This window comes from Cnephaeus nilssonii, assembly GCF_951640355.1.
Source record: "Cnephaeus nilssonii genome assembly, chromosome: X".
Lineage (NCBI taxonomy): Eukaryota > Metazoa > Chordata > Mammalia > Chiroptera > Vespertilionidae > Cnephaeus > Cnephaeus nilssonii.
Genome location: NC_137071.1, coordinates 63,933,942 through 63,955,087, shown reverse-complemented (window position 1 = coordinate 63,955,087; position 21,146 = coordinate 63,933,942). Strand labels below are relative to the sequence as shown.

General features: G+C 39.3%; 1 protein-coding gene across 3 annotated transcripts in view; it reads right to left on the bottom strand.

Annotated features, from left to right (window-relative positions):
* DIAPH2 (diaphanous related formin 2) overlaps window positions 1-21,146 on the bottom strand; it is a 981,952-nt gene that overhangs the window by 486,419 nt on the left and 474,387 nt on the right. For all 3 annotated transcript variants that reach the window (XM_079765114.1, XM_079765112.1, XM_079765113.1), the window contains one exon: window positions 19,031-19,270. In XM_079765114.1, coding sequence (XP_079621240.1) covers window positions 19,031-19,270 — 240 coding nt within the window. The remainder of the gene's footprint in view (window positions 1-19,030; window positions 19,271-21,146) is intronic.

Here is a 21,146-nt window from a genome sequence, read left to right as displayed (position 1 = left end):
GATTTCCAACAATAAGGGAACAGATGTTATCAATTGTGTAAAAGTCAAGCAATTTAAATTTTTTTCACTGTTTGCTTAATTTATGGTAGCAATCTGTGAAAGGAGAGCTTAAACTTGAAACCATGACAACATTAAATAGCATAAGGATTCATCTTAATTGTCACCTTCAGGCCCAGCAGAGCATCCATGATGTTAGTTTCCCAGAGAAGACAAATGTTGCCTTCTTGCTCTTCCTGCTCTACCTCTCAGCATTCTCCCTTCTAGCTCATTCCAGGAGAATGTCCTGCACATATTCATTGCCTGAAACAGCCAGGCCCAGTGGCAAATCAACAACCATTTGTACTTATATTAGGGAAGGCCAGAGAGAAGTGATGAAGCACGCCTATACTTTAAAAGAAAAAGCTGGACTATTACTTTGAAGTGCCCTTAATCAACCTGCCTCTAGTAGGCGTACCAAACAGAAATTCCTCTGAGAATAGTTTTAACAAAAATCAAATTATTTTAAATTAATACAGAAATAGTTTCTGAGAATGAATATCTCCAAGGTGTTAAGTGGCTTCTTCTCAGAAATGATTTCAGCATTTAACTGAAACATTTTATATTGTCATGAGTATTTTACTTAACAAAACTGTTTTATATGTATGAGGTTTGAGAATGGGTGGAATAGTTTTTGTGTGTTTTTTTTTTTTCTGTATATAGCTTTAAAGATGATCACCACCACCAAAAGGGTGTATAAAACTGATTTTTCTAGGTATATATACTGTAAATAAATTGCATTTGGTGGTTCAACATAAGTGGTATTGGCTATTTAAGAACTCTGAAGGTCTAAGACATGTAGTATTTGGTAAAGCATAATTACAATGTAGAATTGAGAAGCAGCTATTCAGGGTGAGTTACATAACTATGATGATGTTTGTAGCTATTTCTGTTTGTTCATTTGTACTACTATATACTATTCTACCATATGAATATAAAAAACTTTAGTTATATTCTCCTGTTGAACATTTCCATTATATAGTTTCCATTTGGAGGGTTCATTACAGATATTAGAGGTAACTAGAGGCCTGGTGCACGAATTCGTGCACCAGTGGGGTCACTCAGCCTGGCCTGCGAGATTAGGCCAAAACCTGCTCTTCAACATCCCTCTAGGGGTCCCGGATTGTGAGAGGGCGCAGGCCAGGCCGAGGGACCCCACTCATGCACGATCGGGGCCAGGGAGGGACGCGGGAGGTTGGCCAGCCTGGGAGGGACTGCAGGAGGACCCCAGGGCTTGTCTCGCTCAGTCCCAATCGGCCAGACCCCAGCAGCAAGCTAACCTACCGGTCGGAGCGTCCACCTCCTGGTGATCAGTGCATGTCATAGCAACTGGTCGACTGTCTGCCCCCTGGTGGTCAGTTCACATCATAGCAAGCAGTTGAGTGGCCTTAGCATATCATTAGCATATTATGGTTTGATTGGTTGAATGAATAGCTGGACACTTAGCATACTAGGCTTTTATTATATAGGATGCTATTGTGAACATTCTTTTATTATAGCAAAATATCCTATATAATAAAAGCCTAATATGCAAATTGTTCCCTCAGGTGGTCTTGACCAGGAGCTCGACCGGGAGTTCGACCGTTTCCTATGACGTGTGCTGACCACCAGAGGGGCAGTGCGGAACATGGCGGGCATTGGCAATGCAGCGCTGGCAGTGGAGGCACTGCCAGCCCTGATGGGCCCGGATGAGAGTGGGACCACAGCGGGATGGTGGAGCAGGTGAGCAGGCGGTGCCAGGAGGGGCTGCGGGGCTGCGAGGCAGGGGGTGCGAGCTGGGACTGCCAGCCTGGGGGTGCGAGCTGGGGCCCGATCCCTGCAGGCCACCATGAGGGACCCACAGTTCCTTTCAAGGTGCACGGATTCATGCACTGGGCCCCTAGTCAGATTAATATTTTGCCATTCTCATGGGTATGAAATGACATCTCATTGTAGTTCAATTTAATTGTAGTTCTGAATGTGAAATGGTACAGACACTTTGGAAAACAGTACCTTTTAAAATTAAACCTAAATTAGTCTGCTATATTTGGTCAAACATTTAATTAACTCACCCCTAATGCCTTGGCAGGGCCAAACCAAATGATCTTGTTGGCCTTATAAGGCCCAAGGGATGGACATTCCCCATCCCTGTTATACAGCATTAAAACAAAGTAATACAAAAGACAGCATTACTGGATGATTCTATTCATATAAAATTCTAGAAAAAAAGGCAAAAAAGGTATACTAACAGAAAGCAGATGAGTACTTTCCTAGAGCTAGGAGTGAGGACTGATTGCAAAGGGTCATGAGAAAACTATACAGGTTGATGGAACTGTTTCGTATCTTGATTGTGGTGAAGGTTACACAATTGTATACAAATAATAAAATCCATCAAACTTTATCCCTAAAAATAAGTAAATCTGATTATGTTAGGTATACGTTGGTAAAGTCACTTCTAATAACTTCATGTTAATTTCAAATCTCTCTTAGTCATGAACATATTTTGCTTCTGAAAGAATGACAACACAACAAAGTCCTAAGGAGATGCTTTCAGAAGTTGATGACTACCCTGGCCTCTCATTGACTTCATGAAGCCTGGAATTTAGAAACATAGAGGGATCTGAATGGACCAGGCTGTGATTGATGGAAAATACTTGTCATTTTGTTTCCACATTTCTTCCCAAATGCTTTTCCACTTTTCTCAGCACAGGTGTCCAAGTAAAATATTCTGTTTTAAGTTAAGTACCTCGCTCTTTGCTTGAATTTAAAAACAGAATTCGTCCTTTCTCTAAACTGCCTCTAAATAGCTTATATTTTCTTGTAGCATGTTGCTTGGCTCCTCGAGTGACCCCCTCACAAATAGCATTAAATATTGAATTTCTTCATCTTATTTAACTTCTCTATAAACTCTCACGACATCCTCTTACTAAAGGAAATATGATTTTGTTTTTTGCCCAATTAGTGAAATAGGAAGGGTCAAAACATACACCAGTCACACAGTAGTCTCATTATCTTACTGTTTTTGAATAAGCACTGATTTTGCCCAAAGTTTAAAAAATAATAACACTTAATTATAGTACAAATTATGTAGGAACTTATGAGAAGCATTATGAAAGATACTTTATTGTAGAATAAAAAGAAAAAGGGGAGAGAGTATTCTGAGAATGAGAATGCAGATTTTAAAAGAAATAACTGTGTAACAGTGTGGTGATTGTGAGGGCAGAGGGTGTAGCTGCAGGTGGAAGAGGGCAGAGAGGGGATAAATGGTGATGGAAAACATAAAATAAAACAAATAAATAAATAAACACCTAAAATTAAAAAAAAAATTTTTAAAGTCAAGGCTTTGTGTTTTGTTCCTCATGACAGAAGTCAGAAAAAGCAAAATCTAAGCGATGTTCTGGGGGACAGGAGTAAGGTACACATGACTGGGGCTGGTACTGTGCTTTTCCTTTCTAAAGATGTGGGGCAGCCTTACAGTACCAGCTGTCATGGAACAGAGTGTGCTTGTCGTTAATCAGTATTTATACAGCACCACAGATTAGGTTTTGAGTATGCTATTTACCGTATTTTCTGGCGTATAAGATGACTTTTTAACCCAGGAAAATCTTCTATATGCCCAGTCGTCTTATACGCCAGAAAATACGGTATATAAAAGCAAGCCCTACACCCCCTAACCCCTGCTTCACTTCATCTATTTCCCTCCCTGTTTCTTGTTTGTTTGTTTTTTTGGGTTTTTTTGTGTGTGTGTTTTTTTTTGTTTGTTTTTGTGGCCCAGAACTTGAATAAATTATATTCAAACTGTAGATCATTTCTTGACCTTCTTTATAGGCATTTATTTGCCATAGATTCTTCACTAATATGCACACTGTCATATCCCATTTCTTGTTTGCCTATTTTTTTTTCTTGAATATATTGGGGAGACATTGGTTAACAAAGTTATACAGGTTTCAGGTGCACAATTATACACCACATCATCTGTACACTGTATTGAGCATTCACCAGCCCATCAAGTCTCCATTCATTACCATTTATTGCACCTCAGGCCCTCAGGAGATTGGAGATTATACTTTATTTCTCTTTATACCTACAAAGTATCTAGCATAGGGTTCCACAGAAAGTAAGTGCTCAATAAATATGGCCAACTCGCTGCCCGATTACTAGTATTTATATGTACAGGTGATCCTTGAACTGTGTAGGTCCACTTAGACACAGATTTTTTCGATAAATACTGTTGGCCCTAACCATGGTTTCCCAACCACAGATCAACAATACAGTTTTCAAAATATGGTTGGTTGAATTCACAGACACTAAGGGCTGACTTTGGAGCCAAAAGGTATAAGTGAATTTTCTACTGAAAAAGTATCTGCACCACCAACCCCCATGTTGTTTAAGGGTCAATTGTACATAAATAGTTCTTAGATTCCCTAATATTATCACAGAAATAACTGGATGTTCATAGTTTTATTTGAATATAAGCTGCTGCTTTATAACCCCCCTTCCATGGCTATCAGCCTTCCTTCCTTAAATTATACCAGACCTTCACTAGCATGGTTTCCTGTGACAGAAAAATCATTTTCCCAGATGATCGGTCACATTCAGTCACAGTAGCCACATTTTTTGAACAACAGTCTCATACAGGGTCGAAATCCTCTTCAAACAGAGTTTTCATGGCGTAAAAAGGCATTTGTTTTCAAACTTACTAATTATATTCACTAAATGCTATTCACGTTGTCAACTTTCCCCTACTGTGAGAATTACAAAATCAGCCATAAGATTAAACCCAGAAAATGACTACAGCAATTCACAGAATACTAAGCCAGCTGGGTTCATTTAAATCGTCTCTGGAAACAGTCTTTATGACAAACCAAGGAAGACCTACAGCTAGTCCCATAAATCATCTTTTTTCTTTTTCTTTTTTTTTTTTTTTTGCCTTCTCCAGAGCTGAAATTGTTTATTGCTTGCTACCCCTGGTATATGGAGAACTCACCAAGAACAACAAAAAAAGGTTTTTTGCAAACTAGAGAATTATTCATTTCTCCTAGCCATACTACCCAACAGAAGTATTCTTTGTTTAGTCACAATGACGTCAACAAGTATAGTTATGGCACAGTATTTTTAAAAATATTTTTTATTGATTTTTTTAGAGAGAGAGGAAGAGAGAGGGAGAGAAACAGCGATGTGAAAGAGAAACCTGGATCAGTTGCCTACTGCACACCCCCTACTGGGGATTGAGCCTGAAACCTGAGCATGTGCCCTGATCTAGAATCTGACCTGCAACCTTTCAGTGCACAGGACAACAGTCAACCAACTTAGAGGCCAAGGCTTAAGTTGTGTTTTATATATCAACTAGTGACCCGGTGCATGAAATTCGTGCCCATTAAAAGAGAATTAATTGGAGGAAATATTTTAATATTGCTATTTGTCCTTTCTCTATAATGGAAGTGTCAGAGATGAAAAACATTTAGTAAAATGTATATGAAAATCTTCCACCTCTCAGAGTCTGGAAATTTAGTAACATGTATATGAAAATCTTCCACCTCTCAGAGTCTGGAAATTTAGTAAAATGTATATGAAAATCTTCCACCTCTCAGAGTTTGGGGTGCACCACGGGAACGAGAGTCAAGTCCCCGCCCACCAACGTGAGCCTCAAAATCGCACAAGACCCAGACCCGGATGGCCCCACCCCCATCGGACTAGATCCAGACCCGGCCGGCCCCACCCCCATCAAGCCCTGCTGGGTGGGGGGCGTGGCCCCAGGTCACCTGGCCCATCACCGGGGCGGGAGGCGTGCCTTGAGGTCCCCTAGAACAGGCCAGGGGGCGTGCTTTGAGGTCCCCCGTCAAGTCCCGCGGGCAGGGAGCATGGCTTGAGGTCCTCTGTCAAGCCCCACCAGGCAGGGGGTGCAGCCTCAGGTCCCTGCTAATTGCTCATTAAGGCTCATTACGGGAACTTGGCCTCTGCTGTGGGCACAACCATCTTGTGTTACAGGACCCCCTCCTCTGCTGTGGGTGCAGCCATCTTGTGTTACGGAATCCCTGCCTCCACTGTGGGTGCAGCCATTTTGGTATGGTATGATGGTCAATTTGCATATTCCCTCTTTATTAGATAGGATATGAGGATAATTTATTTTTTAATGGAAGAAAACACAGATGTATTCACCCTTTTATTTCTTTGAAATGCAACTGTATTTAATGAGTCATAAACCAACCCCTCACTACAGTTTTATAAACAATTATATATTACTAGAGGCCCAGTGCATGAAATTTGTGCACTGAGGGGGGGGTGTCCCTCAGCCCCTGTCACTCCCCTGTCAGCCTGATCAATGCCTAACTGCTCCCCTGCCAACCCAATCCTCCCTAACTGCCCTCCCCAGCTGGCCTGGTTGCCCCCAACTGCCCTCCCCTGCCGGCCTGGTCACCCCTAACTGCCTTCCCCTGCTGGCCTGGTCACCCCCAACTGCCCTCCCCTGCCGGCCATCTTGTGGTGGCCATCTTGTGACCACACGGGAGCGGCCATCTTGTGCAAGGGTGTGACAGTCAATTTGCATATTATCTCTTTATTATATAGGATGGGGTTTTTAATAATTATCATAGTCAGAAGATAATATAATTTGGCCACTCTTACTTTGCTTTTTTAAGTGCTTTTTATGAGACTATCAATTTATGTATAGGAAGAAATATTTAATTCAATCCTGTTTCTCTCTGATTACCAAATTCTGAAAATCATTCCTGATTATTTCTCACTCTTTTATTCCTTTTCTCTCAGTCCCTGTCTCCCTTTCTTTCTCTCTACAAAGACACACACACACACACACAAAATAATCTTTGGCTTGGTCTGGCTTCCAATTCCATTTCCTTAGTCCTTTCACTAATGCAAAACTTTTAAAAAACTATAATGTCTTCCATATCAAAGAGGTCATGTGCTTGCATAGGGGAGGACAATAACTAAGCATAGCTAGTGCACAAGGCAAGTGTGTGCTATATATATTCATATTACCACTCACAGCAAGTTCTCTGGACATATGGGAAGCACACTTAACTGTAACACAGAGGTAATACTAGTGATAGCAGCATAGGCTTTATAATATTAATAATCACAATTAAGGGCATAGGGTTTGTGTGTGTGTTGGTTTAGAGGACAGAACATTTTCACATATATAAGTAAAATAGAAAAAATTTGAGAGGAAAAAAAACGTTTCCAAAGCAGTCAGTATTGACAAGGAATACTAATCAAGTCTGCATCAGAAAAAGGATATTTACAAACTACTATCCTCCAGAGAATTTAATAAACTGAAAATCGGAGGTATAATGAAGTTTTCACACAACCTATGGTGTTGTAAATGTGATAATTTCTAAACAGATGTAATCAAATTCTGAGAAAATAAACAAGTGTTACATCTAAAGTATTAGCTGACTAATTTGCACCAATGAATGTAAATTAATGAATATTTCAACTTAGAGAAAAATCTTTAAATATGCTCATGGGATGTCTGTATATTTACAGCCAAATAGAGAGAGTAAAGGTGTGAGTTAGTTTCTTTTAACCAGAACTCAAGTTTTCAAAAAAGGAATTCTAATAGACATATTCTTTCATAACTATCCAATTTGAAGAAGTACATCTACAAAACTGGTTAATTTCTGGCACACCATGATCATATAGTTTTACCCCCACTGGCACACCAGTTAGCCTTTTCTCCCATTTCAATTCCATAATGTGGGCTACAGAGAGAATAAGGGAGATATAATGCATCTCCACAGTAACATTTCTTGAAAAATGGAGAGAACTACCTTGGAAGAAAGCACTTCTAAAGACAAAAACAACCCTAGCCATTTTGGCTCAGTGGATAGAGCATCAGCCTGTGGACTGAAGGGTCCCGGGTTCAATTCAGGTCAAGGGCATGTACTTTGATTGCAGGCTCTGGGAGGCAACCAATCAATGTGTCTCTCTCACATAGGTGTTTTCCTTTCTCTATCTCCTCCCCTCCCTTACATTCTCTCTTGAAAAACAATGGAAAAATATCCTCAGATGAGGATTAACAAAAATAAATAAATTATAAATAAAAACAGACAAAAACATACACTAACTTCCTTAAGTTTTCTTTCTACATAAGGATTTAATCTGTACTTGCAGATCACTATAGTAGAGAGACAAATAAAGAGGCAGGTACCCTCCATCTTAGTAGTAGAAAAAGAGCTGATTTTTTACTGAAGGACAAAGCACATGATAGTGTGTTCACAGGATTACAAAATCAGGGTGTTTCTCTCTCACTGATGTTTCCACCCCTCTCTCCCTTCCCCCTCGCTCTCCTTCTGTAAGAAAATATATATATATATATATATATATCTCAAAGCCTAAGCGACCATTACGACTGGCTGACCGAACAACCGGTTGACTGGTCGCTAGGATGCTCACTGACGACCAGGGGGCAGACTCTCAATGCAGGAGCTGCCCCCCTGGTCATCAGTGCACTCCTACAGCCAACCTCCCGTGGCCGGCCAACCTCCTGCAGTCTCCCCCCCCCCCCCCCCCCCCCGCCAGCCCTGATCGGGTCTGGGAAAGACAGGCGAGACAGCATTGCCGGCCAGGCCAAGGGACCCCACCCACTCATGAATTTGTGCACTGGGACTCTAGTAAACAAATAACTTTTTCTGCCAAAGTAGGGAGTTTAGGCAGCCACCATTTTGGCCCGCATGACTTGACAGCCACCATTTTGGCTTGGTGGCTTGCAGCTTCCCTGAGGCCACCATTTGGAAATGGCAAAGGTCAACCCCCCCTTTAAATTAACCAATCATGCAAGAGTGTGAGCCTAAGCTCTTCCAATCAAGAGTGAAGGACAGGTCACGTGCGTCAGGAATAAAAGCCGGAGCAGATACACACTCAGTGTGCGGGTGCTTCCAGACCCAGTGCTGCGCACCCTCCTGCAGGAGTAAGATATGTGCCTTGCTGCCTGGCTCCCCAGTATGCTTTGTGTTCTGCCAGGACCCCTGGTTTTGGGGCTTGCCTTATTTCTAACACCTCTCTCTCTAAGAATCAATAAAAACATATTTTAAAGAATTATTTTATTTTATTTTTCCCATCACCATTTATCCCCGCTATGCCCTCCTTCATTTCCACCCCCTTCCTGCCATCACCGCACTGTTGTCCATGTCCATGAATTCTCTGTGGTTTTTTTTTTCCTCAATCCCTCCTTCCCCCTCAACATCCACCCCCACCACACACAGACACACCAGAGCTCTCTGCCTGCTTAGACAGATGGCTGCACTTTTAAGGAAGGGAAAGAAAATCAAAAGAAGCCTGTGTTTTGTTCAGATTTTAAATGACATGAAAAACACTGAAGGTGAGAACTTTGGATTGGATTTCCAAGCTGGTATCTAAGCATCTTGATAACTGGAGACATGAGATGACTGAAGCAATATTTTAGGCCTAACATTTGCCTGTATGTACAAGTCCACATGCACTAATTAATAATAGGTACTCTAGGATACATAACAAGTAACATATGGGGATTAAAATATCTTAGGGAAAATTGTTTCTTTAAAAAGTAGTGTTCTATAAATTTAAAAACTCCCAGACTATTGACTTAAGTACTATCGATGCTTGCTGTTTGAAAATTACAAATTTTGGTATATTGATTTACATGAGAAACTATGGGGAACAATAACCCCATCACACAATTATAGACACTGAATCTAAAATGTCACCATTGGCATAGTACCACAATGGTGCAACATTCATCTTTAAGCTCAAGAAACTATTCAGTGATTCTCAATGATGAGAGCCCATTAAGCACAATACAATAAAACACAATGGTCTTAAATAAAGGTCAACCATCAAATAAGCTGAATAAAGAAAACCATTTAAAATTAAGAATGATATCCTGTCCTTATGTCATTCTCGGGTGCTTAGTTATTGCAGAGGTCAAAAAATGGTGAATATTCTTGCTTCAATGTAATATAATGAGGCACAGACAAACCCTTAACTTGAAAGGTTTGTGTCTACTGGTCATGAATTATGAACAAGTGGAACAGTGTGTTACTATGTTATATGATGCCATTTTAAAATGCAAAGTACCACGAATGAGCTCCTGTGCATTTTGCTGTGGAATGAGATCTCAGATCATTGATTAAACCAGTGAATCAAAGAGATTACGCTCAGAAAACTCTCCTGCAAATAGCCCCACAGGAAGGAAAGTTTAAAAGACCCACAGGGAGAAAAAAGAAAGTTTGGAAAGAGGACCTAACATTCCATCCAACCCATACTTGACTGTCTAACCTTCCCTTACACAGAATTTTTCCAAGACAAATTATATTCATCAAAGCAATTTTCTTCTCAGCCAATCATCAACCATATCTCCTCCAAATTCAAATGATATTAAACACTGTCTAATAGGAAAAAATATATTTCAGTGAACCAAAAGAGACCATCCAATTCTAAAAATAGCTTGAGCCACTGAAATACTTTGAGTCCCGGGAAAAGGTGGATTCCACTCCACCTCTGACACTGAGCGATCCTGGGTAAGCCATCTCTCTGGAGAGTAGGCAACCAATCCTGCCTACACAAAACGTATATACTTTGGGACCCTATACGTACAAAGTCAAGTGACAGTTCTACAACTATTTATATTATTAGGTGCTTTTTTGAATTACAAATACATAGGCTCTACTGCCTGTATGCATTAAAGTCTATTCAGGGAAGAGAATTTTTCTATTAACATGCCTACAATTACTTCCACTTCAATGTGAATTAAAAAAAAGAGAGAGAGAGAGATTCCTGATTTTATAAGCTACCAGAGTCAGGAAAATCCACTTGTGATTTTCCCATTTTCAGAACACATCAAGTAGCAGTTGGTTCTGTAATGCTTCATGGAAATGAGCTACTACAGCCAAGCATCCTGTTCTAGTGCAGTGAGAGGCAGTTTGCTGCAAAAATTTGGCCACAGGAAACCAAGATTTAAGCCTGAATTTGAACATTTACTACCTTTCTAATCTTGAAAGAAATCACATAACCTTACTGGGTTTTAGTTTTCTAATTTGAAAAATGGGGTTAATAATAATTAACTTCCTTGAATTCCAGGAAATCACTTCATAAGTTCTAAAAACATACCAACCAAATGTGTGGACTACTAATTGATCTTTGCCAGGGTGCCTTTCAATATATCCTAGAGTGCTTATTTTCTAAAATATATTTTTGTTTGAAATTAATAGTCCCATATTTATTTATCAAATCATATTTGAGGGTGACTTGCTGCTTCATATTTATAGCAAGTAATACATTTTTTATGTTTTCACAAATAAATAAGTAGCAAAGTATTACAATTATATATTCAATAGTTTTGCTGGTAAAAATATCTTTTATATCTGAGAAGTACTAAATTTTCTCACTTAAAAATTAACACTTATTCTAAACATTCACAACAAATCTTTTATTTAATCAAACTGCCTGGCTTTCACTCAATGGTAATTTATTGAAGACTTCATATACAACCAACTCTGGGGATATAATATAGAATAAAATAAACATCCAAACTCCATGAATTCTGAGTCTTGGAAGACAAAGAGAAATGAAATAATTATAATATAGTGTGGACAGTTCTATAATAATTGTCCTCACAATGTGCACTGTAAAGCAAAGAAGAGCAAAGGGGCAAAAATTAGATGAAGAGTGCCAAAGGACATTATAAAAATGCAAAAGACATTTTTATTTCAGTTACATATTTAAAGAGAGAGAGAGAGAGAGAGAGAGAGAGAGAGAGAGAGAGAGAGAGAGAGAAAAGGAAGTGGAGTGTAATTAGGAGGCCAGGAACATAATTCTAGTTTCAAAACTAAAGTGACCAATTGTCCTGGTTTCCCTGGGACTGTCCTAAGTTAAGCACTGAACGTTTTACTACTCAAGAAAGCCCTCAGTCTTGGGCTAACCAGGATAATTATAAGGTTAATTAAATAAGGTCATAAAGGTAGGTAGGGCCTAATCTGATAGGATTAGTGTCCTTATAAAAATAGATCCAGATTTTTCTCTCTCTCTCCCTCATTCCCTCTCCTCCTCCCTCCCTCTTTCCCTGGAAAAAGAAGGCAACGTGAGAACTCTGTGAGAAGGGATTTGTCTGCAAGCCAAGAAGCACCTCACGTAGGCTACTAGCACCTTGATCTTGGACGTCCAGTCTCCAAAAATGTGATAAAATAACTTTCTGTTTTTTAAGCCACCAACCGGTGGTATTGTTATGACAACCTGAGATAACCAATACACTACCGAAAGTATTTTCACTGTTCTGAGCATCAGTTTTCTCACCTGCGGACTAAAGAGGCTAGAGTAGATATCTATTGATATTAAGATTCTAAGTTTATATGAACACAATCCACATGATTTCAGCTAAAAATGATTAGATATTCTGAAAATTTTAGATTGCTTAGATATGATTTTTTTTCTTAGATCTTTTGCAGACTTTCTCTTGCATTACATATTTCCAAATTTTGTTTCCATTGACAGAAGTCATTCTCCTTACAAATTATACAATCTGGTACATTATCTTCTATTTCACAATGAAAGTGAACCTATTTCATCTTCCTTCTTACAACATCTATGGGGGAGATGGATGCTTTCTTTTGTATACTAGAGTGATCCCTGTAATATTCTGTCACTTCTACCATGTAATGGCCTCCAGAAAATGAGGCCTTTAATATGTTACATATATCCTATATAATAAAAGGCTAATATGCAAATCAACCGAATGGCAAAATGACAGGTCGCTATAACACGCACTGACCACCAGGGGGCAGATGCTCAATGTAGGAGCTGCTCCCTGGTGGTCAGTATGCTCCCACAGGGGGAGCATCGCTCAGCCAGAAGCTGGGCTCAAGGCTGGTGAGCACAGTGGCAGTGGCGGGAGCCTCCCCCGCCTCTGCAGCAGCACAAAGATATGTCCTGCAGTTGGACATCCCCCAAGGGCTCCCAGACTGAGAGGGCGCAGGCTGGGCTAAGGACACGCCCCCCCAAGTGCACAAATTTCGGGCACCAGGCCTCTAGTCGTATCTAATAAAAGAGTAATATGCAAATTAACTGCACCTTCGCTATGCCCAAGCCATGCCCACCAGCCAATCAGGGAGAGTATGCAAATTAACCCAACCAAGATGGAGGTTAATTTGCATACATAGGCAGCCTGAGCGGACCCCCTGTGATGGATCGTAGGGAGCTGGGGTCCCTCTGGCACCAGGCCAAAAGCCTCTGGTGGAGACTTTTGGCCTGGTACCGGAGCAGACCCCCTGTAATTGATCACAGGGAGCTGGGGGTTGCTTCGGCCTGGTGCATGAGTGGACCCCCTGCAATTGATCGCAGGGAGCTGGGGGTTGCTTTGGCCTGGTGCACAAGCGGACCCCCTGCAATCGATCGCAGGGAGCTAGGGGTCTGCTTTCGTCCTCGGCAGGAGCAGATCCCCTGCGATTGATCGCAGGGAGCTGGGGGTCTGCTCCTGCCCAAGAGGCTTTCAGTCTGGGCAGTCCTGGGCAGGGTGGAGCCGGCGATCAGAGGGAGCTTGAGGGGCCTGCTTAGGCCTAAAGCTTCAGCCAGAGGCTTTAAGCCTGGGCAGGGCCCAGCCTTCCATTGGTGTGAACTATAGAGGAAACACCTTTTCTGACTGCACATTAGCTAAGCTTTTTGTATGCCAGTGGTAATATTCTTAGTAACTTGGGTAATAAGAATCCAAAAAGGTGATCTAGGGTTTTTCCACCACACTTCTGGAGAAAAAAATGAAGGTCCGCTGCTGGAGGGCTAAGAAATGTCATATCCTGCCCTAGCCGGTTTGACTCAGTGCCTCGGCCTGCAGACAGCAGGGTCTGGGTTCGATTCTGATCAAGGGCATGTACCTAGGTTGCAGGTTCCTCCCTGGCCGGGGCCCAGATCAGGGCTCATGCATGAGGCAACCAATCAAAGTGTTCCTCTCACTTTGATGTTTCTCTCTGTCTTTCCCTTTCTCTTCCACATTCTCTAAAAGTCAATGGAAACATATCCTCAGGTGAGGATAAAAAATAAATAAAGAAATGCATATCCTATAAAAGACACATCTTGAAAATGCCTAAAGAAAGTTGTCATTTTTTCTTGGTGAAGGGACTGGAATGAAAACACCTTGGTGGCTACGGTGACTGGCAGTGGCTGAAGCAGCGGGGTGATGGGGCTGGTGACTTCCCCTGATCAGCTTGGTTGCCTCCCACAAAGGGAGGCCAGACTGCAGCTTAGGCCCGCTCCCCATGGGGCACGGGCCTAAGCCATCAATAGGACATCCCCTGAGGGCTCCCAGTATGTGAGACGGGGCAGGTTGGGCTGAGGGACCCCCGACCCCCAGTGCACGAATTTCGTGCATCGGGCCCCTAGTTTTATATAAATGATAACCTTGGAAAAAGGAACACAATTACATTATCATATTACACCTAGAAGACCTAAAGATACCTAAAATTTTCTTTATAGCAAACCTAAATGTTTTCTTCAGATTCTTTGTATGACATATTTCACATCTGTACAAAAGCATGTCATCCACCTGTATTATAATTTGTTATGTCTTTCTGTCTAACTAGAATGACTAGAAAGTCATAGTATAGGTGAAGGAGATATTAACTCAAGTCAAAAGAAGAAAGGTTTTGGGCCTTCATAAGTTATGAAACTGACTGTGAATGATTTTTTATGTATATATTTATGGAGGCAAGATATCTAAACTAGTGTGTAAATAACTCTTTTCACAACCTACCTACCAATGTTATTATTTGTTTCCAACATACACACGTACCACCAATATTCCAGGCAGTGTGGCCTTCTCATTCATCCTCAAATACATGATTATTCCTAGTTGTGTACTATCACTAAAAATAACTATCAGCACTTGTTTAATATTAAAAATTGTCAAAGAACTGTGACCAAGATCATTTTATTTGATTGTGAAAACAGCCCTATCAAAATAAATAAGGGTCACTGTATTTCCTCATTTATAGATGAGGAAACTGAGGTTTGGTTAAAGAAATTGATTTAGCAAAATGGAAGCAAAAATGTACGTTCAAAGCCCAGTGTTCTCCTATATTGTAAGGGTATGGCTTCTTCTCTTCATATAACCGACTTCTACCTATTCTTCAAGATCCTTCTCTTCCAATTTACCTTACTGCCTATCTCCATCCTCTTCATAAAAAATTATTCCCTTCTCTGAAGTCTCACTAATCACAGTGTCATTTCACTGGCCATTAATTTTTGTATTCATTGACAGTGTATTCTGTGATGTTACATAGTACTCTCTATGTATATTTCCTGGCTACTCTACTGTGCCACAAGCTTCTTGAGGTCTCCTCAGCTGTACTGTAGTACCCCCCCCCCCTCCCCAGTACCAATGAACTCTTTTGTTGTGCCTTTGTTCAAGCCTGCCTGATATCTCTTTACCTGCCTCCAGCCTTTGATATGCCTATCTTTGTTAACAGCGGCCTTGGGGCATGACCAATCTTCCATCACATGTAGTCTTGGTAGCACTGTCAATCAAGGGGTGTTCTTGTTCTGCACACTAGGCTAATTAGTTTCTCTCTAATTAGAATTTGAATCAAACATAGGGAAAGGAGGAGAAAAATGGTTGGTGGTTGGAGCTAATACACCCAAAAGACAACTTCCTGAAAAGACTTTTGATTAATTCCTGCTCCCTGCACTCTCAAAGCTGCCATAGTTGCTGTTCTTTTAAAGGCCAAGTTCTTCCCCCTTTGTTCAGTTTCTGGCTGAGCTACCTTATATCCTCCCATTAAATTCCATTTTTTGCTTACATCAGGCAGAGGCACTTTCTGGTGCTTGCAAACAAAGAACCCTGTCTGCTATAGTACCCACAAAGCTCAGTGCCTAGGGAGTGCTGAGTATTTTTAAACGTTCTGTTTTTTATGCAGATTATATGTTATTATAAGCTGAAAACAGAAACAAATGACCCTGTGGTACAACACTGCTATTGGTTAGAATGTTAATATCCACCAGGCAAGCATAGGCCAAGCTAACACTGGGACCTCATCTGCTTGGAAATGATTTTTATTATAATTCAGCCCCCTAGTTTGGTGACTCACAAAATGATAATTCACTGCTGAAAATTAACAAAGCATTTTCTGGTGAGGGTAGTACTTATAGTAATGATACCCTTTAGTGATATTTGACATTTAGGTTAACCCCTCTGTTTTCCTTCTCTTCCCAAATATTGCAGGAGCCAACTGTGGCCATCTGAATTTTTAATATGACTTTACTACAAGGTACATCAAATAAGTTTAACTGGCTCCTTTGTAGCTAGGTGAATATTTTAACATACTCTATAGCTTCTTGTGAAAAACGTTCAATTGCAGTTTTAAATTCACTGAGAAAGAAAATTACCACTAGAATAATTTAGGTGGTTGAATGGTATATATTTAAAGCCTAATCAGTGCTCTACAAAGAAAGTTCCCTGCACTATTTTTTAAGAAAAAAATAACACTAAGAAAAATCAATCAAGTAGTCTTTTATAATATAACTGGAATTTAACAGCAATTCTAATCACACATCAGTACTTAGTTAATTCAGTTTCGAACAGATTATAAACTTAAGCTATTTCTATGTACTTCAGTAAATTACTGTCATTTTAGACATTTACATCTATTGAGAATCCTTTGTATTCAAGGAACGTTCTAGACATTATGGGAATATCATGATATCATGCATATATATGATATTTCTCTTTCTTAATGACAAGATAAAAATCCTACTGAAAAATGGGGGGGTGGTGGATTTTAAAACATTCACCTCTTTCTCTTTTAGATCACCTATTACTACATGATAGTATTTCCCACAAGATTATTTTTATTTTACTTGAAGTTGGCAAAAATCTCTGTGCTGAATCCTTTGAGCATCCCTCTAGTGATAGATGTCAGAGCAGCGTTGTGAGGAAGAACTTGTATTTGACAGGGAGATGACAGGAAAAAGCCTCTATCCGAAATATAAGATGCAACTGTAAAATCCCTCTGTGAGATTAATATCATCTTTTGTTCCTGTATATAAATGAGCTATTCATTCTTGCTTTAAAAAATCTGTTCTTGTAATTAATTTGAATAGTATGAAATTAAGACACTTAAAGAGGTACATTTTTGGTGTTTGTTTAAAATATTTTATATAAATTAAATGTGAAATAGGTATATAATACAAATTGCCAATGATATTTTTAAATTTCTAATATTTCTATAACCATCAACCAAGAAAACTTTAAGATTCACTCATTGTACATATAGCATGTACTCTAAACAAGTAGCATCTTGGTAAGAGATTATTTCATTATGAATATATGATATGCAATACAATGAAAAAGTCTTAAATATTTACTTTTGTCCTACAAATCTGGCTATGATTTATTCCAGCTTATTAGAAGCACCTCCTTAGTCTCTCTGGCATTATAAAATAATTTCACATGTCCCCTAATATCACAAGAGAAGGAATAAGATCTTTTTTTTTTTTTTTTTTTTTTACAAATTTAACATTCTGGGTATCTTCCTTTCTTTCTTCCCTATATCCTTCAAAAATAAATCAGGAGCAAAAAGATAGAATTCCATTATATATCCTATTAGCTACAAATGCTATTTTTTTATGTCTGAGTTAGAACTACCAGAAGCAAATCATATTTGATACATATTAAAATGCTTGTCCATGTATATGTAATGCACATCTATTTAATGCATGAATAGAAAAGAAATTTATATCCATTCCTAGATCTAGGATTCTCGTAATAATACACTTGAAGAACTAACCAAAATTCTGTAATGTTTTCAGATGTGAGAGGAAAAAAAGGTGAAAGAACGGTGAGATGTCAAAGATAGATTGCTTGTTTTCAGATTTATTTTCATCTCTCGCTTTCTACAGGCCTTCACCTCAGTCTGTTCAGTTTTTTTTCTACAACAGACAGATCTTTTCTGAATAAGGTAGTTTGCTCTAGCCTAGAAAAGGACATATATAATCACTTTTGTACTTCTCTGTTTCTTTGTTTTATTTTCACAAGAATTAAAATCTCAAAAATAATACCATGTAATGGCCCAATCAAAACAATAAGACAATTATCACTTGATTTCTTAAAACTTTTAGTAAATGCACTAGATACATAGTATATGCTTAGTAACACAACACTATTCAACAATAAAGAGTATTATTTTCTTAGAGTAGAATAAGAAAAGCACATTCAAGAAGAAGTTTCTGGCTATTCACTGAATTTCATTCCTCAAATACTTTTTGGAGAGGCATAAAATAAGCATAAAGAGATTGAAATTCAAGATTACATGTATATTATAAAAGCAAATTTTCTTGATCTACAAACTCTAGTAATATTTGATCAGAAAGAGTTTAGTACCATACTACAAAATAATTTGCACAGTCATTGAGATTTTAATGCAGTTGAAAAATTATTTATCTGTGTTTTAAAAAATATATATATTTTTATTGATATCAGAGAGGAGGGGAGAGGGAGAGATAGAAATATCAATGATGAAAGAGATTCACCAATCAGCTGCCTCCTGCACGCCTCCCAACTGGGGACCGAGCCCCCATGAGCCCTGATTGGGATTCAAACCATGACCTCCTGGTTCATAGATCGATGCTCAACCACTGAGCAACACTAGCTGAGCTATTTATCTGTTTGTTTGTTTTTTATTGATTTCAGAGAGGAAGGGAGAGGGAGAGATAGAAACATCAATGAGGAGAGAGAATCAACGACTGGTTTTCCTGCATGCCCCCTCCTGGGGATCCAGCCCACAACCCAGGCATGTGCCCTTGACTGGAATCGAACCTGGGATCCTTCAGTCCACAGACCAATGCTCTATCCAATGAGCCAAAACCAGTGAGGGCTATTTATCTGTTTTAATTGATATATAATTCACATATCATAAAATTCACCCTTTTTAAAGCATACATGTTTTGGATTGTATACTATTGCTATTCAGAATGACCCCTCATAGAGGAAACTATTATAAATTAGCATTATAAAGTGTAATAAATAAAAATGTTATCTTACCTTACAAAGGAAGTTGATCTTAAAACCCAAGGACTGGGCATTTCTTGAGCCTGAGTTCATGTAGTTTCCAACCAAAAGAACTAACTCTAAAAGTCTGTTAAAGCTTTCACTTTTCTTCAATTCTTCACAAGCAAGAGTTACTGCTATGATGCTTGGTTTGATGTTGTTTACATGTTCTTCAAACGTGAGCTTGAAAAGAATGCTATTGAGACGAGGCCGCAACATTTTCACTGAGCTAATCTGTAAGATAAGGAATAGTCTGTTATTTCTCTCTCTAGTGGGGATAATTGTATAGACAATATTATAAAATTCTGCATGAAATGAATTCTCCCTAGGTTTAAAAAATATTATTTTTGCTTGGTTTAAACATTCCAAAAGAGTATTTGTATGAAAGTTTAAAAAATAGCTGTTCAGTTTTAAAGAAATTAAATCATCCTCATAGCATTAAGATAATATTACTGAAGCTAAACTTTATGTTAACTGCATAATCATTAGTCATCGATAGCATTTAAACTGCCAAAAATATGTCCCTGAGGTGAGCTATGAAACTTACAAATATGAAATTGAGTTGAGTGAATAGTTGGGTCACATATAAAAGATGTACATAATGACAGAAAATATGAGTGGAACCACATTTCCTAAGAAGTTAGTTACCTATTAGTATGCTGTTTGAAATCAGAGGACTAGCTCTGATGGAGCATTTAATAATTTTTAAACCTATGATTTCTGTTCACAAAATATATTAAATATTGATATATGCTCTAAAGAACTTCACCTATTTCACAGAATGTTTATTTTAAATAATTACATTTTGGTAAAATTACATGAACTTACTTTTCAGTACATTATTCAAGAATTCTATATTGGTTTTCTTCTTATCATTCCCAGTTAGGTCTTAATTATTTGTGTCATAGTACTGGTACACATTCTCTATTCCCTTTGGTATAGCTCCTATGATAATAACTTATTTTAGTCTTTAATTTTCTGTAACTTCAAGACATTTAACTAGTCTTCACTCACCAAATGCATTCTGTGAGAGAGGTGAGGGGAAAGTAGACACACATGAACATACACATGCACACACACAATGAAAAGAAATTATTAACAATCCTAATTATATTTATTTTCTGCACATGTAACTTAGTTTCTTGAATATAAATTCCTGGCACAGTTTAGGCACTAAGATATCTGTAGCTAACAGGAAAAGAATACTCAACATAAAAAAGTCCTTAAACCACAAAGTACCCTTCAAAAGCATCAAATGAGCTGTTGAATAGGTCACATCTGCTCTAATATGGAAACAAGGCATAGTCCATCATTTTTCTTCTTTGAAATGAACTTGCCCATTAACCATGGAGTCTGCCTCTCCAAAGATTAACCTTTGCCTTCTACTAATCCCCCTGTATGCTTTCATGATTTCATAGGCAAACTAGAGGCCTGGTGCACAAAATTCGTGCACTGGGGGGATGGGGGGGGTCCCTCTGCCTGGCCTGCGCCCTCTCACAGCCTGGGACCCCTCGGGGGATGACCACTGCTGGCTTAGGGGAAGTCAGACATCCCTCTCACAGTCCAGGGCTCTCGAAGTCCGGGACCCCTCACTCCTTACTGCCCGCCTGCAGCTGAGGTGGGAGAGGCTCTCGACACTGTCACTGTGCTCGCCAGCCATAAGCCTGGCTTCTGGCCAAGCGGTGCTCCCCCTATGGGAGTGCACTGACCACCTGGGCGCAGCTCCTGCATTGAGCGTCTGCTCCCTGGTGGTCAGTGCTCATCATAGCGACCATTCCGCCATTTGGGCGATTTGCATATTAGAGTTTTATTATATAGGATGTATCAAAGTATGCTGGGAATATCTGCCTGTTACTACACTGATATAGGTCTTATCACTAGCTTTTTTATATGATCAAGGTAATATTATACAAATCATCATACTGTTTCTTTAGTGCTCAAATGTTGGGTAGAAGACAAACCACTTTCTCAAAAAAGGCTCCAATAAAGCCTAAAACTCATAATCCAGTCACTTGAAAACTATAGCTAGAGATAAAACCAGCAGATGGCTCTAGGGGGGTAAACTGAAATTAAGTGCTGAAGATGTTCACTGAAAGAATAGAAAATTTTA